This window comes from Filicampus tigris, chromosome 10, assembly GCF_054856515.1.
Source record: "Filicampus tigris isolate MCC_2025a chromosome 10, RoL_Ftig_1.0, whole genome shotgun sequence".
In the NCBI taxonomy this organism is placed as follows: Eukaryota; Metazoa; Chordata; class Actinopteri; order Syngnathiformes; family Syngnathidae; genus Filicampus; species Filicampus tigris.
The window spans coordinates 3512501-3529444 of record NC_141226.1 but is presented as its reverse complement, the minus strand read 5'-3'; the positions used below and the strand labels follow the sequence as shown (position 1 = coordinate 3529444).

Sequence of the window (16944 nt, the reverse complement as noted above, 5' to 3'; positions counted from 1 at the left end):
GTCATCTATATCACTGCCGTTACTTATTTCAGAGCTCCCGCGATCATGGATTTTTTTTCACTGATTGACATTTACGTATCAGGTGTGATTAAATGGACGTCCAACAGGGAAGTCAAATGTTTGCTATACACAGACGGGATGATCATATAGTTTTCCAACCACTTACACCTACACTTACAACGCTTACTTTACTTATACATCACAATCATTTTTGCAAGCTATTATTCATTCGATGCCATTTGGAATAGTGAATCCTTTTTGGAATTTGTTTGGATCACAATAAACATTTGGAATTTTTGTACCAACAACTTTTTCGACTGCTTGCTGGAAATTGTGTCTGAAAACATTTAACCTCGATTTGACGGGCTTAGGGTTGGACATTGAAAGCGGGAACAGAGGCAATAGCGGTAGAAATGCGGTTATGCGCGTCTGGCCTTAATGGGCCAGACCTTACCTTAAGGTAACCTTGGAAATTCGTACGCACACCAAATACGCATGATTCGGTGAGGTCTAAGCGGTGGCCTTAATTTCTGGATTGTGGAGTTTTCATGAGATTTCCTGAGATGTGACTTCCATAGAGATCCATATGGAAAATATGTCACACTTCAAATGAGACATGATCTTGCGTAACGACTCTGCAAGTTAAACGGATCATCTCTCAGTGACATGTGCGCGGCTCATCCGTAGGGTTTTGTATTCACTTTTTAATAAATCCAATACAAAGAATTGAATTAGAAAACACTGCTCACTTTGCTGTGCCCATTCCATTCTTCGTCTATTATCATTATCAAGTAAGATTGAGACTGAAATCGATTTTGCTCACTACACTTTGCATTGTTGTCTTTAGGCGGCTTGCTGATGCCCCCGCGGGGTTGTGCTCCCGCCCCTGTCTGGAGAATGCCTCTACCCCCCCACCCGCACCCCCACCAGAACCCGCCATTCTACGGAGCAGCGGGAACGTTCCCTGGTGCCGCGAGGCCACAGCCGCCCCAGCCGGTCACAACTCGGCCCATTGGCTCACATCACCAGTTCATCCCATTACAGGTCGGTCAGCATACAAGTCGCTGAATAGCGTGGAATCTCCCTGGTTGAACACAATTCATTCTGAGATGCTGTTTGGCTTACGTTTTTTTTCCTCAGAGGAAAAAATAGCAATCCAAAGAGTCATTCAATCGTAAAATAAATGAACCGTTGTAAAATAAGACAAACCCTCACTTTCATGCTTGATGTTGGTAAATACTTCTAGGGGAAATCAACCCAAACACATTTTTATCAAGAATATGTTCCCAGCAGGCCCACTAGTAGAAACACGGCATTCGGATGAATACAGGCAGTCCTCGAATTACGACGCCCGTGCCTCCTACTCCTCCATTTTGTCCCCAGCACCGTAGTGACTACGTTTACATGCAGTCAATATTCGGGTTAAAGTCAGAATTCTGATTCTTGAAACATTCTGAATATGCCGTTTACATGATTGAGCAGACAGGGTTGCTCCAGCATTTGAATAGCCCACTGTGTATAGCGACACACGGCATCATGACTCAAAGGGTGTCATTTCCGCTTGTTACTTTCAACTGTCAATAAAACACTTGATATTCATGTGGCTCACCACAGGAATGAGGCAGCCGGTTTTCGGTTTTTAGAATGTCGGTGCTAAGTTTCGATTCCTAGTTAGCCGCGTGGAAGAAGCACAAGAAGTAAGACTGATTTAAAAAAAAAAAAAAAAAAAAAAAACGGCCGGCAAACCTGGTCTGCGCCGGGCCCCACGGATCTCCACAGCTGTGGCGGCTGATTTAACACTGTGGTGGCAGCAGTCACGAAAAAAAGGTCGTGAATAATAATACTAAATAATAACACAAAAACATGTATTACAAATAAATATACTGGTTAAAAACAGCCTTTTAAGTAATTTGTGGTAAAAAAAAAATATATATATATATATATATATATTAGATATATAATATATATATTAGATATATATATATATAGCTATATTTATATATACATTTTTTTTTACTTTTTTTTTTTTTTTTAAGAATCAAATTGAGAATCATCAGGAACCGGAATCGTCCAAATTCGGGACGATGCCCAACCCTAATCGCCAGTGTAGGAACGGAATTCGTTCGTAAAATGAGGACTCTCTATATTGCGTACAAACGCAATATGAGTTAAGCAGGGGATTAACTCTTATTCCACAAACGCAGTATTTATCAGAATGCCTTGTTTCAACGAGTGAGCTTGCATACAACATATTCTTGAGAAAAATATGTTTGGGTTGCCCTTTAAGTGACAAAAGGATGGCTGCCTTTATGCATTGCATTGTGAATACGTTAACCACTCTTCAGGAGCAATGTAACAACAATGGTTTCTGCATCTGTGTGATATTGTGGAAATCATGCACATAAAGCTTACTGCACTAGTTAACACTAAACAGAGCTGACTGGCCACATTCTTGTTGTTTTTTTGAGCAATAATTGACTCATTTGCAGAAAGGCATTCCTTTTTGGAGGTTTTGTTTTTACTGTCTAAAGTCCCCCTTCCTGATTTGCGATCCCTGCTTATTTAATCACATTCAAACATTTTTGATCGTCAAACCAATCTCACGAAGGCAACCCAGAAGTACTTACTTTTCAAACGCAGTTAATGAAATCATGACTTTATTGAGGGGGTAAATCCAATATAGCAAAAAAAATCACCTGAACCATGTAGTGGAAATCCAATTTGGTTTGTTTCTGATAATAATGTTGTACTCTTGAACACCAACAGGTGACGAAAAAGCGAGTGTCAGCCAACAAGAAGCCCCAAGACACCAGAGAGTTTTACTCAGCAGCCCAAATCATAGCCAGGAAGCAAACCCAGAGAGGCCAGGACACGCCTCCTGGCCACTCACAATCCGTCAGAGACGGCGACTCCTCTCCGTCCGTGCCGGCCCACACGCTTTCCGTGACCACTGCGCACCCGTCCACGCCCCCTCGGCAAACTAGGCCAACTGCGAGCCACGCCCCTGGCTCCGCCTCCAAAAGGAAGCACAGGAAGCTGGCTGTGAACTTTGAGGCAGCTCAACTGTCAGACCAATGAGCTTGCTCAGCGTCAGCGTGTGTGCTCGCACCTCTGCTGCATATTGCAGTTACTCCGTTGACCGATTGATCTACCAATCACACCCTTGCCAATTTAAGTCAGATTTTAGCAACAAGAAAATGGTCAGCTGGTTCCTTTGGATTTTTGCTTCCGGAGACGAGGATGTCAAGGCAGCAACGATGGCAACACGCTCACAGAAATGAAGCCCTTCACTTTGAAGCGTGTGCCCTCGCCTTAACTATGCACTCGGCACCAGCGCCTGTCCAACTAACTTACATGGAATACACGCTCGGTGTATACATAGGGACAAAGTGAAAAGTGGCTGAAGTTATTTTGTCCCGTGTTGTCCCACCGAGGACTTATGGCAGCTCACTCAAACTGCCCTCATTAGATTTTTGGCTGACAATTAGCATTTTAGTATGCACGCTGCACACACTTTTATAATGGTGTGTTAAGAAACATAGCTCCTACTGCATATTTCTTATTCTGTCTTTTATTTGCTTTAGTGGCTGCGTTTTTATAGTTTTAAGGGTTTGGCCGCAAAACCTGAAGTAAAAATCTGTAGCGTAAATGTTGTAATTATATTACCACGACAAGATTCCAAGCTCACTTAGAATAGTTGAAATGGTTTTTTTTTCTTCAGTTTTTACAATTAGAAACTCATTTTAATAAGACCAAGTGTTCAGATGTTTTTTTCGAACCCCCATGAAAAACATCTTCATACCTTTTCTTACATTGTCAGTGCAACCGAGCAGATATGTATACAGATGCAAAAAAAAAATATTTTTCAGCCCTCTAGTCTCCATGAATTCATTTTTAGCTGTCTTTGTTTTTTTAAAAAAAAATTGAAGTGAAAGTGAAAGACTAGTGATGGATTTCTCTGTGATCTGATGCATTTTGTGTACTTAGCGGTGCCTTTGGGCAGCCAGCCTGAATATCAGTAAAGTGATGCTGGTGTTGATTGATATTTGCATCACAATTAAATAAAAGAAATACAGTTTTTACATTCAGTGGTGAGATGATTTCTGAAACTTTCTCCTATTTTGATTTGTGCCTATCTTGAAGAAATAAATATGTCATATTTACCAAACAAAATAATTTGTCAATTTACTTTTGTAGATTTTATGGATGGCCTGTTATAGACGGGGCTTTACTTGCGGTTGCAAACAAACTGGTTGTGTTGAGGGTGTGGTGATCTCAGTGTTGTCCTTGTTGTGAGGTGCTTGTCTTGCCTACATTTTGTTTTTTGTGTGCTATGGCAAATATAGAGTACATTTCTTTAAGTGTTTATAATTAGAAAAACGTCCATTTGAAAGTTAAATTCAACAGATTTGTATTACGACATTGGCTGCTTCATTTTGGCCTAGCGACGAAACTTGTACTGCCAATTCTTATGTACTGTCGAGGATATGATGTCATTAAAGTACTGATCACTGGAAATGGATCACAGGAGTCTTCTTTCCAAAATGAAAGCAATATTTACTTTAAATTTACGCTACGGAACACCCGGATGAGACACCAAGCTTTGAAGGGAGCTGATTGGCTAACACAAGGGACCAGGATGCCAAGCGCAGATGCACCCAATAACCTAACGAGAAAGACATAGAGAAAGGAACACATGGAAAACATGAAACAAAATTCTAAACCAAAATCAACAAAGATAGATCATCAAATAGGAATCGCAGATGGAAGCCCGTTTAAAACTAGAGGCCGGCCGGCCGACCAATAGATGGGTACTATTTTTTTACCCCGGGAAAAATGACGGACGATGGAAGGGTACCCTCGCTGTTGACGGATGACTGATGATGGACACTCAATTTTTAGTCAAATGTCCAGCTCTGGTAATTAGGATATTTAACTATATAGTGTGGGCTATAATATTAATTGTTTCGACACTATGGTGGGAGATCTCTACCTTCGATCAGTATTTGTATCAATAAGATTTATTTGTTAATATAAATATTGGAACTGATATTTTGTCGAGTAAATAAATATCCCAGACAGTAAACCAACACGTAGGTAGAGAGATAGGTATATGGGCCATTCTACTGAATTGGCTCAAATTCAGAGTTGGAAAATGTGTGAAATTTGTATTTTATTTCAGAAAAACTTTTGTTGTGTTCATGTTGCACCATATCTAAGGGGCACAACTATAGTAAAAGTACAGTCAATTTTCAAATAGTATTTTCTAGCTTTTCCCAAATATCTTGCCTGTCCCCACGATGGACCGGTCACCTGTCCATCACAGGGCTCTTTATCATTGAAAAACTGTGGTTTCACCTTCCAGATGAAAATTTAATTGGAATGACAAACATTTTTGTAACATACATTTCCCTGTATGTATGTTCCCTCTCTCTCTGTTTTTTGAGAAACATCCGGTGGTCTTGTCTTTTCCTCCATGTTCTTCTGACTTTCCTTTGCTCTCTGCTGGATAATTCATTGGTAGACTTCAACTTTCCTCCTTCCTTCCATCTCTTATTTCTTTCTCTTTCCTTTACTAAATATTCTTTGGATTTCACTGGGTCATTGAAACCCTTCGCCTCTACTCTGTCTCTGATAGGCTTTTTGGCATTTTGGTGTTTTTCCCTTCAAATTAAGATAAAATATGAAATAGAATATTGTTGAAATCAGAAAGATCTATGTATGACATATGTATCTATATATTATATTATTTCAAACTTACTTTATTAAAAAAAATAAACATCATATTGTCACTACCGAAACCATTATGTCACTACCGAAACGTTTCGGTAGTGACCGTTTCGGTAGTGACGTTTTATGATAGTTGTTGACAATACTCAACAATGCTAGGCACGACGTGGCTACCACAGACAGTTTTGAGCATGTGTACAGAGATAGAAAACAGTACATTTAGCATTAAAATCAAAAGTGCTCATTTTATTGCCAAAATGAGGTGTTCGGTAGTGACGGTCCTAAAAACCACATGCTGATTTTCAGACTTTGGAGGGCACATAACTTAATAGTGCTGCCAACTAATTACTCGCCATGTGCCAGGTGATGAACATGAAGGTAATGTCTCCTACTGGTGAAATTTCTGCGGATGTGGCTAAAACCAAGCCCTGCCTACAAACAAATACTCTTTGCGTTTCGGTAGTGACATGAAAAGTTGGGACAGGTTTTTTTTACATAAAAACTGCTAATTTGAAAAAAATCTACAAAATTAATGTAAATCTTTCACCATACATTTAAAAGCAACCAACACTTTCTATTAAAGTAAATTAATTTCTAAATTGGCAAAAATCTACATTTTTTTTTATGAATTGAAATTTAGGAGTTAGAGATTGGGACAGCCACCTCCCAATAGGAAGTGACATATAAAAGATGACTTTTTATACATTCAGTTTAATAGTATCTCAATTAATGCCTTGTGGTAAAATAGATCATAACAAGATATTACTGAATATGCAAGGTCTGAAAACTTCGTTTTTTAAATTTTGATTTTCATTGTAGGACAGCAATTTCAACCAATTCGGTAGAATGGCTCATAGATTGCTGTGCGATAAAAGCAAAAAAAAAATGTATTTATTGTTTTTTTTCTTTTTCATTAAAAAAAACCTAAATGACATGAGCACATCACTTTAATTTAATGGGGCGTATTGTAGTTGGTCCGATTGGGTTTGCCGTCGTGTGACGTCATCGACCATGGACCACTGGTCTTCGGCATTGGCCTTCAAGGCAGACGATTTGCATTTTGATGCTAACAGCCAATCAGAATGACCACTGTTTTACATACAATACATGCAATTGATGGCAAAAAAAAAAAAAAAAAATCAAAATCATATCTAAAAAAAGCACATTTGAAATATTCAAATAAAGCTATTCCAACGTGATAACCTTTTTATGACTGTAAGTCAACTGGTTCGAATGAAGTAAACAAATAAAACATTTTATTTTTTACTATTCTTGAAGTTAAGAAAATTTTAAAAATCCATTCTTTTTCAGCCGATACCGATCAGCTGAAAATCAAGCGATCTGCCCCCATTTCCAATCACATGATCAGATCGGGCCAAATCTCGTCACATACACTGTACAGAGAAATGTAGTCTCGATGACTTCAAAAGTATTGTGGAGCAAACAGTTACTGCGCTGTGAGCCAGAGTTATGTCGTTTGCCTCTATGTTGATCTGTTAATAATAAAATGTTTCAGTGAATCATTTAGAGGCAGGCAGAAGGAGTGGACGGTTTTGTATACCTCCTGTTTGTGTACTATATTAAAAACATTGACATAACACTTTAAATCTAATGCTGACTTTAAACTTTTACACAGTGTTGTGTTGTTTTTAAATCTGTCCATGTGTGCATCTCCACCAGTGTCCATTGGGCCTAATTGTGAAAAGTCATGTGATATTTTCTTAATGTATTAAGACTGACACACCTATTTCACATTTGAGTGAGATCACTTCTAAAACATCACCACTGTCAACTAATATGTCTTTGCACGAGCACAAGCTTAAAGACCATATTTCATTGCCTGGTAGTCCAATTAGTAAAACTTTGACAACAGCTATGGAACATGTAGAGTTTCCTCTGCATATTTACTTAATTTTTTTTTTTTTTAAAAGCAGTGTCTTTGTTCGACCTAAAGTGACCAGTATACCATTTTTTTAAGATCAGGGTGCATTTGAAATGTTTCCATGTTCATATGCATTTTGAAAGAATGCGCAGAGACAGAAGCAACATGATTAAAACAATCAAGCCAAACTTTTTACATAGAACATGAAGAAAATGTCATGCCATCACATCGCAATGCAAAGAAATGCGATACAATCAAATGTCAGGATGCCAGTAAGCCACAGTCAGTATGAAAGCAACATTCTTAACCAGACATCAAAAGTAACAGGTGGTTTCGAGGGATCTGTCATTAAAAGTGGCCCATTCAGTCCAGTTGATTGCAGCTGTTCTCAACGGCTAAGCTATTTTACTAATCTAATTCACTGAGCTGGAGTTCTACTTCACTATTCCCCCATTACCACATTCAATTTAAATGTTAATTTTGGCAGCACAAGACAACTGGAGTCGAGAGGGGTGATGAGATTCGAGTGATGCCCGCACCTGATTTTGGCAGCAAAAAGTGAATAAAATCAGTGCAGTTTATTCATTTAAGAGACACTTAAAGTTGTGTAGGCACAAAATAAATAAAAAGCGATACATTTCCTTTATACATGCGTGCTGAGATTTCACTCTTACATATAAAACAAAACAGAATGATGACAAATGTGCAGTCTATTATTAGTTGGCACAAAGCAGCAGCTCACATGATTTTTGTCTCACCGCTGCCATCTTTCCCTTACTGTCCTTATTGTGAGAAGGCAAATAAATAACATGAAATAGAACTTAAATAAGAATAAATTCAGCTATTGACCATACGTCTCATCATTCACATGTCCGTCCGTCTATGGCATTTTCTGTCTCCCACACTTGGTTTAAGTTCGTTGAAATCGACTTCCTCCGATTCTCACACATGCAGGCTTTGTCCCATGTGCTCAACACTGATGTGTTACAGAATGTGCTGATGTCCATTGTCCATAAAGGTCTCCTACAAACGCCCTCAAACAATGAAGTCTGCCTGGTTCCACTAATTTCTTGCTATGCTTCAAAACGACATACAGTACATCCTACAGTCTGGAGTCCCTTTTCTTGTTGTTTTTCTTCTTGAGAGGGGAGGGGCTCAGATGAACCACTCCTTCTTGCTCTCGTCGATGGTTTCGGTGAAGGCGGGGTCGTTGACGATGATCGCCGCGTCGGCGCAGTCCGCCGACTCGGCTCCCTTGGCCTCGTTGGTGTGGTAGGAGCCTTTGTGTTGGAACATGTGGCGGATGACGAACACCATGACGCACAATGCTGCGAAGATGACCATGGCGATGATGCCTGGAAGCATAAAAAATACATCCCCATAATGCAACTTGATTTTGTGAAGCCCTCACTAAGATATCACAACTTCTTTTATGTAAGACGTAAGATTTACCTCCAATGACAGCAGAGTTGCGATTGACGCCGTTACTGCTGGACGATTCCTCGCTAAAAGGAAAAACAGATCCACCTGCGGGCAAAGTGAAGATTGAAATGTGGAAGCCACTATTGTGCGTGTACTCGTAAGCGTTCGATGGACAGGCCCGTGACTCTACCTGTTTCCACATGCCAGGGGTCGTTGGCAGCCAGGGGGGAGATGGTCAGGGGGGAGGCTCCACAATTGGACGGGACCAGAATCCCGTGGGTGCTGACGGGCGCCGCCTGGCCGGAGCGCAGGGCGGCTTTGAGTGGCGCCACGCTGTTCAGTTGAACTCTTGACAGGCAACCCACAAAGCCCGGCGTGTTGTAGCGCTCGATCAAGATGGGGTCGATCTGTCCCGTTTCTACAAGCACAAGTAGAGTTCAAGTAAAAACAAAAAACAAAATACTTAAAGCTGAAGTCAACCCAAACATATATATTTTTCTAAGTATATGTTCAACGTAATCCCACTAGTTGAAACAAGGCATTCTGATAAATATTGCGTTTGTGGAATAACTGTTAATCAGCCCCTTTTTATCCATCTCAGTAGGCGGCCATTTTGTGACTTCTGTCGACTGAAAATGACATCACAACTGCTTAGGGGTCAGGTAAGGACCAATGACGGGTGACCTGTTTTCTGACGCTGAGCTGTGATTGGTCGTTACCTGAGACCTGAGCAGTTGTGATGTCATTTTCAGTCGACAGAAGTCACAAAATGGCCGCCCGCTGAGATAGATAGAAAGTGCTGAATTTTGCTGCTCAACTCATATTCCACAAACAGATGTGAATCAGATGTTAATCCGAATGCCGTGTTTCAATTAGTGGGCCTGCATAGAACATATTCTAGAAAAAAAATATGTTTGGGTTGATTTCCGCTTTAGGGGCAAAACCTTTACTCTTGAATGTGTGGTTATATACGAGGTGTTGGAATTGTTAAGTTGCTGTGCGTTTGCATTGGCGCCATTTTGTGTGACGCACATCTAATTTTGAAGCACTTACTTTGTGGAATTCCTCCGGTACACTGTGAAGTTTCTAGAAATAAGTCATCTGTATGAGGAGATCTAAGATTTTGGATTTAATGAAAAGAATGCTTTAGTGAATAAGAAATTGTAAAATCAATATTCCATGAGTCATTTCAATGACCTCTATTTATTATAGAAGGATCAATTAAAGGTATAGAGTATCATAGAAACGGGACAATTGTAACTGATTAACACTTATATGAAATATTATTTAGATGGTTTCATTTCAAACCAAGTTTATTGGACTGAGAAGTCAACATTTGAAAAGCATTTTCATTTATATTGGGAAATGAATACTGTCAGTGGTGAACTTATTTTCAGACCCTCTTTTACCCTAGCGTTTGAAAAAAATTGGAACAAAATATAAATAAGTTCCTGGAATTGAATGTCTGGACTGTGAAAAGACATAAACATGTCTTTGGGATCGAATGAGTTTAAAAAACCACCTACTGTAGGAGAAGACTGTGTCAAGTAAAATAAAGCGAAATGCAATGAAAAGATGTTTTTTGTTTATATGGGGTGTGTTTCTATTAAACAATCAGAGATGCAGCGCCTTGTCTCGTTTGCTTCTTCTTTCTCCAAGCAAATATTTTTGTTACTGTGGTACACCTCACTGGACCCGTAATATTGATAGAAATCGAATCCTTTTGCTCTCGGGGTTGCAGCTCATTTGTATACAAAAAAAGAAAATCAAAAATCAAATGAAATCATTTTCAGTATGTAATTGGATAACGTGTGTTTCTCAAGTTTCTCGCTCAATGTCCAGTATTTCATCAATTTCAACCATGAAATGTGGAAAAGTCAAAGGGTTGGAATACTTCCTGGATACAGTCTACCTCCGGACAGAGCACACGATGCAGACTCAAAATCATCAGGCAACCTCCCGTCTAAGCAGGATCAGCACACATTAAGATTCACCTATGCACTTACCGAAAACCTTTCCGAGAAACAAACTTTTGATAGAGTTGAATTCCGTATCCGAGGCCTCAGGTAAAATGTAAGTGGACACTGGGTAGTGGTCCAGCTGGAAAATATGCAAAGTGAAAGGAGAAAGCAGGGATGATGTAAGACAGCAATGTCAAAGTCAAGGCCCGCGGGCCTCATCCGGCCCTCGAGAAGGTTTTCTACGGCCCCTGGGATGATATTGCTTTATAATTAGGTGTGGGTGGCAGAAGTGACCGGGTCCTTCGCGCCTGCCGATGATGTCACGCTTTAAAATATATTGTAGCGTCTTCCAAGAATACAGACCTAGTTTAACTATGACATTTTTATTAGTCCAACCGGCTACTGTGGGCCGCAGCCAGCGCCAATACAGTACGACAACGGCTCTCCTCCTCCGCTCCTCTCGCTTCCATCCCCTCCCATCCAGCGAGCCGCACGATGCATTCATTAACCTGGCAAACAACACAATCCTTGGGTCGTCTATGTGCCGGCTGAAGACTTCACGTCACTGCTTCGTGGCTTTCAGAATCGGATTGTGGCGAAGAGTTATAAGGAGTAATACACGCTTTATTAAGAAATACTTTATGTTAGAAAGCTCACGTTGTTTTAATTGTTGACATTTGATAAATTCATTGAGTTTCGGCGTAGTGCTGAGATGTCCCACACTGTGAGCAGGCATTGAACGCTCCTCGAGATAGCGAGAGACGTGGTTTCTTTTCTTTTTCCTCCTTCGACACAGCTAGTTAGTAGTTTGTTCGTGCTAGCAAACTCAGTAGTTGCAGATTGCCCGTGTTTCACCACATTGGTTGTGTGTAAATTTTAAAAGGTGAGTTTAATACTGTAACGCTGTACATAATAGCCTGGATATGATCTTGTGAGTGATGTCACGTTGATGAACACTAGTTAGTTATTTCGGCTAGTATGCGAACTATTCTAGTGATGAAATGTGTGAATGTGTATTGTATGTATTGTTTGGCTGTCTAATTGCGTAATAGTGAATTGTAATGTTTAGGCATATTGTTAACTAATGGATGTGCATTGGATGATGATGCTAGGTTATTCTTTGTCTGTGTTGTTGCAGACCACAATAAATAAATTGTAATACGGGCCTGTGTTCTCTGAGAGGAACACCCACATTCATACCTTGCCACTCTAAAATAGAGTCATCTGGAGACATCATACCAATCATATGATCCGCTCCGTTTTACTTCACATTATGTACAGTTCATACAATCTTGCAGCCCGAGTCAACCAGAAAATTGTTTCCAGTTTGGCAGGAGAAACGCTAACAGAAGTGATGTACGAGCTGCCTCGCAAAAGTAGCAGTAATGTAGTTTATTTTATTTTTTATCTAGTAACTACGAAGATAAAAACACAACAGCCAGGGGGGTGACAAACATAGAGGCAAAGAAATATATGACTGAAATATAAAGCGTGACATCATCAGCAGGCGCGAAGGACCCGATCCAATCTGGACATTTTAAAACATTTCAATGAACATTCTATCAGTCCGGCCCTCGGCTTGTGGCAAAATTTTTTATTTGGCCCTCCGTCCATATGACTTTGACACCCCTGATGTAAGACAACATGTGCTAATATTCTATTGCCAGATACACTTTTTAAAACATTTTTATACCATGATTTGTTTTGTGTAGCCCAGACAGAATTGACATTTAAACGGCGCACCTGTAATCGTATCTCCCGAAAGTGTCTGCTTATGTTGACAGTGTGAGGCTGCCCGTTGGCCATGTTGCGATGGTCAATATCGATTGTGAAAGGTTCGGTTAGGCCCCCCAATCTGTAGCGGATCTGGAGCGTTCCTGGAACCACAACAAACAGAAAGCCCATTTGAACAATTGTTACAACATTGCAACAGCATTTTTTTAACCACAATGCAGACATATGACGCTATGAATGAAATGCAATGACTCGTTTGTCACGTGGCACACGAAGGCACATTCAGTAGATACAGTTCAGACACACACATATCCACATGGTGTTTGCTTTGAATTCAATAGACTATCCACACCATGTTTTTTCCGCGCAGACCGTCCACGTAGCTTACAATTTCATAAGTGATCGGTACGGAAAATGTGGGCAATGCGGATGGCGCGCAGAGGGGCGTGGTTGCTGAAATGACATAATATTGCCGTGTGGATCTCGCAGACGCGCCAAGCATAAACCAAGCTTCAGGTCCCGTCCAGACGAAAACGCGTTTCACAAGTTATCTACAGTTTGGGCATTTCGTCCGTACGGAGGCGGCGTTTATCATTTTCCAAGAATGGAGAGATATCAAGACGGCGCCCATTGTGTTTCAGTGTGGACAGCACATGTATGCATATTTTCCTGGAATGAAGAGGAGTTGCAAAAAAAAAAAAAAGGAGTTGTCACAGTTCAATGACACACCGCCCCCGTTCTTGTGTGACTGTGGACGAACCGCCATCATTGACAACAACAATGGCGGATAACTAGAGGGTCAAATAAACCCGAAGCCTCCAAACTTATGTCCAGCTTTCTGAATCACACTGCTTCACATAAATGAAGGACGAAGCACTGACGGAAGTCTAATCGTGACTAACCGGGTCAACCTCTCAGTCTGTCACTAACGGAAACACGCCCAGCATGTCTCGCATGTGTGTTTGTTCGTGGGGGTGAACACAGCAGCTTTGCTCGAGTGGACTGCATTGACTGGACTGCTGGGTGGGAATGTTTGGTGGTGGTGGTGGGAGGGGACGCAGGCGCATACTGGCAGCCACGCTTCCGCCAGCCTACCCCAGTGTAGCTGTGAATGTAGTTTAACACCACCAGAGCATAAATGTGTGAGTGGATGAGTAATGTAAACCACCGTGAAGGGTCTTTGAGTGTCCAAAAACGTGCAATATACAACCGATGCATTATGATTAGTGTACAGTACAGTAGGTGTCAACGACCAATCACGGCTCAGATTCAGAAAACAGGTCAGGCGTGATTGGTCGTTGTGAGCAGTTGTGATGTCATTTTCAGTCGACAGAAGCCAAAATGACCGCCCCCAGAGATGGCTAAAAACGAGTGCATTTTGCGGCTTAATTTATATTCCACAAACTCAAAATTAATCAGAATGCCGTGTTTCAACTAGTGGGCCTGCAGGGAACATATTCTTGAAAATAATATGTTTGGGTTGACTTCCGCTTTAACTCATTTCAGCAAATTGCGAATATATTTTAAAGAGTTCGATAGTATCGCTATACGTTAGACCAGGGGTCCTCAACCATCATCAGTATTAATGTTACTAATAAGAACAAATTGCCCCCAAAAAATGTGGATTTTCCAAAAAGCCATTGCAGCCATGTACAACCAGGTGAAAGAGGACAATGTGAAGGAGATAAGTCAACTCATTTTACTCTGCCACTGCAGATAGTATGTGGTTGTATTGTGTTCACATTTGGTGAAGATCATTCTTATATTATTATTGAAGATATTTTATTGTTCTACATTTCCATGCAAAATGTTCAATTTCCTTGATACTTGAAAGATAGTTGTACACAGTTGAACTCATTCACTGCCATCGACGAATTTACTTGTCTTTTCACAGTCCAGCCATTCAAGACCAAAAACTTATTTATATTTTTTTCAAACATTAGGGTAAAAGAGAAAATGTCTGGCAGTGAAAGAGTTAAGAAGGTACTTTAATTATTTCTGCTCTAACATCGCCACTATATCAGTGGCATAAAAAACATAACAACAATACGATGGTGTATTGTGAATGGGAAAATATTTAGTCCGTAAAAATGTGTTATTGTGATAGGCCAACCTGTAATGTGTACACACGCGCAGGGGAACTCAGATGATGACCTCACCATTGTGCCTGAGCACCACTGCCAAGTAGTCCTGAGTCCTGGAGCTGATGTAGACCAGGATGCTTGGAGCGCTGGATGTGCTGAAACTGAAAATAAGCTCCTCCTGAGTCAGGTTGGCCTCAACGGGAACGGCAACGCCCGAAAAGCTTTTCCCCTCCTGGACCACAGAGGGCGCCGCCTCCGGCAAGAAGTCGTAGCGCACCAGGGTTCCGGTTTCAAAGTAGGCGCCCACATCTACCGCAGATGCGCAGAAGTGGAAGAAAGAGAAGGGGTCAAGTGGATACTTCACTTGGAGGAGTCCAGTTATTGCACGTGTGGGCCCTACCCTCAGCGCAGAAAGGTCCGTCGAATGCGGTGAGCGAGCAGTCACAAGAGTATCTGTTGTACTGCTCCACACACTTGCCTCCATTCTTGCAGTGCATCCCGTAGCTGCTGCAATGGCCCTGGCAGCCTGGATTTACCCCTGGGGTCACTTTAGCCTTCTCCTTCAGGTCAAAGGTCAATCCATTTATCTTCAGAGCTCGCATGCAGCCCAGAAAACCCCTCTGACCTCCTGAGGCGCCTGTGAAAAGACAGCGCAGTGACGTCGAGGGAATAAGCAGCGTCGCACCACTTTGAAAAATTCATCTTTTACTAATCTGAGGGGCTAAGGGCAAATTTAGCATGTGATGCTTATAGTTCACCTCTGGGTCGACCCAGAGGCAATTTGCTGTGGGTTGCCAGGGTGTCTAAAATATATAAGCACCAAAATAATGTGAAAAGTGATATAGACCAACGAAAAGAGGACTGTTTGCGCCTAGGCTGTGTTTCTTACCGAGGTAAAGGTCGCTGTAGAACTCCAGTCTTGTGTGCCCCTGCGAAGGTGTGAGTCTGACCTCTTGGTGCTGTCCATTAAGCTGCAGCACCGCCTCCTTGACGTTCTTCTCCGCCGCCACGCGATGCCACTGGTCATCGTTTAAAGGCACGGCGGAGTGCACAGTAAGCTCCCTTCGCTCGCTGCCCACGTCAAAGGAGAAAGACACCGAGGAGCCTCCTGAAGCACCAGGACGACAGTCAAACTCAGTCACTCACACACAGCCAACGTTTGTTTTCATTTTTCATTCTTTGAGCTCAGATTATGCAATCTTCACCTTCAGAGAGCGATTAGAGAGACCACAAAACATGAAACACTACTCTAGGTCAATCTGAGGTATTATCCATTCATCCATTTTCTTTTCAGTTTGTTCTCATGAGGGTCGTGGGTGAGCTGGAGTCTTTCCCAGTTGACATCATAATAATCAAACTCTGAATATAGACGATCATTCACACTCACATTCTCCCTTCGCTGAGCGGCGGATGCTTGTGAAGGCAACGAATGTTGAATTTACAAACTTTTCGAAAGAATGTTGGTGAAAATCACGGGCTAGTCTCTGTCTGTGGCAGTTGGCGACTTTTCTGCATAGACACAGTGTGAATGTTTGGGAAAGTGTTTGCCAAAGACAGATGGCGACTATTATTTAGTGGCTATTTGGGACAGTGTGGCGAAGATGAACAACTATTTGCCACTCCTTTGCCACCATGTGGGAACCTTTGGTACCGTTTGCCAACTCCTGGAGTAGCAGGGGAATATATGGACCCAACCCAATGAAAAAGTGCGCGAACCTTACCCAGCATTCATTTTTCTGCTGCCCACCGTCAAAGATGGATATGTGTAACTCAATGTGTAACAGGCGTTGTAAAACAGGGTACTAATCATTGCATTCCTCTTTGTGATTTGTTTCCCCTCACAGCCAAATGCTTGTGAATGCTATGCACAAATAAGTCTGCATGTACTGTATTGTAACCATGGTAACCAAGATCACATAGCCTCTGGCATCGGTGAATCAAAAAGAACTTTGGCAATTTTGCAAACACTTGCCAATGTAAGTTGCAGAAAGAAAAGCTGTTTTCAAACATTTTTGCAACCTTTTATGAACCCCGACCAAACCCAAAACTCACGACGTTCGCAAGCATTCGCCGCTCAGTGAGACACGGGTCTTTGATTAACCTAACACGCGTTTTTTTGGGAACATAAACC

At 41.4% G+C, this 16944-nt stretch overlaps 2 protein-coding genes across 3 annotated transcripts in view; one reads left to right on the top strand and one right to left on the bottom strand.

Moving 5' to 3' along the window:
* xrn1 (5'-3' exoribonuclease 1) overlaps positions 1-4518 on the top strand; it is a 40938-nt gene extending 36420 nt beyond the window's left edge. For both annotated transcript variants that reach the window (XM_086043107.1, XM_086043106.1), the window contains exons 39-40: positions 848-1044; positions 2767-4518. In XM_086043107.1, the coding sequence (XP_085899233.1) occupies positions 848-1044; positions 2767-3078 (509 nt within the window). In that variant the 3' untranslated portion in view covers positions 3079-4518. The remainder of the gene's footprint in view (positions 1-847; positions 1045-2766) is intronic.
* Positions 4519-7776: 3258 nt separating this feature from the next.
* The window catches only part of cntnap2b (contactin associated protein 2b), a 34546-nt gene continuing 25378 nt past the window's right edge, over positions 7777-16944 (bottom strand). The window contains exons 18-25 of the mRNA XM_086042956.1: positions 15703-15921; positions 15214-15450; positions 14889-15122; positions 12739-12872; positions 11041-11134; positions 9225-9452; positions 9065-9139; positions 7777-8967 (exon numbers count right to left, since the gene is read on the bottom strand). Of these exons, the coding sequence (XP_085899082.1) occupies positions 8768-8967; positions 9065-9139; positions 9225-9452; positions 11041-11134; positions 12739-12872; positions 14889-15122; positions 15214-15450; positions 15703-15921 (1421 nt within the window). The 3' untranslated portion in view covers positions 7777-8767. The remainder of the gene's footprint in view (positions 8968-9064; positions 9140-9224; positions 9453-11040; positions 11135-12738; positions 12873-14888; positions 15123-15213; positions 15451-15702; positions 15922-16944) is intronic.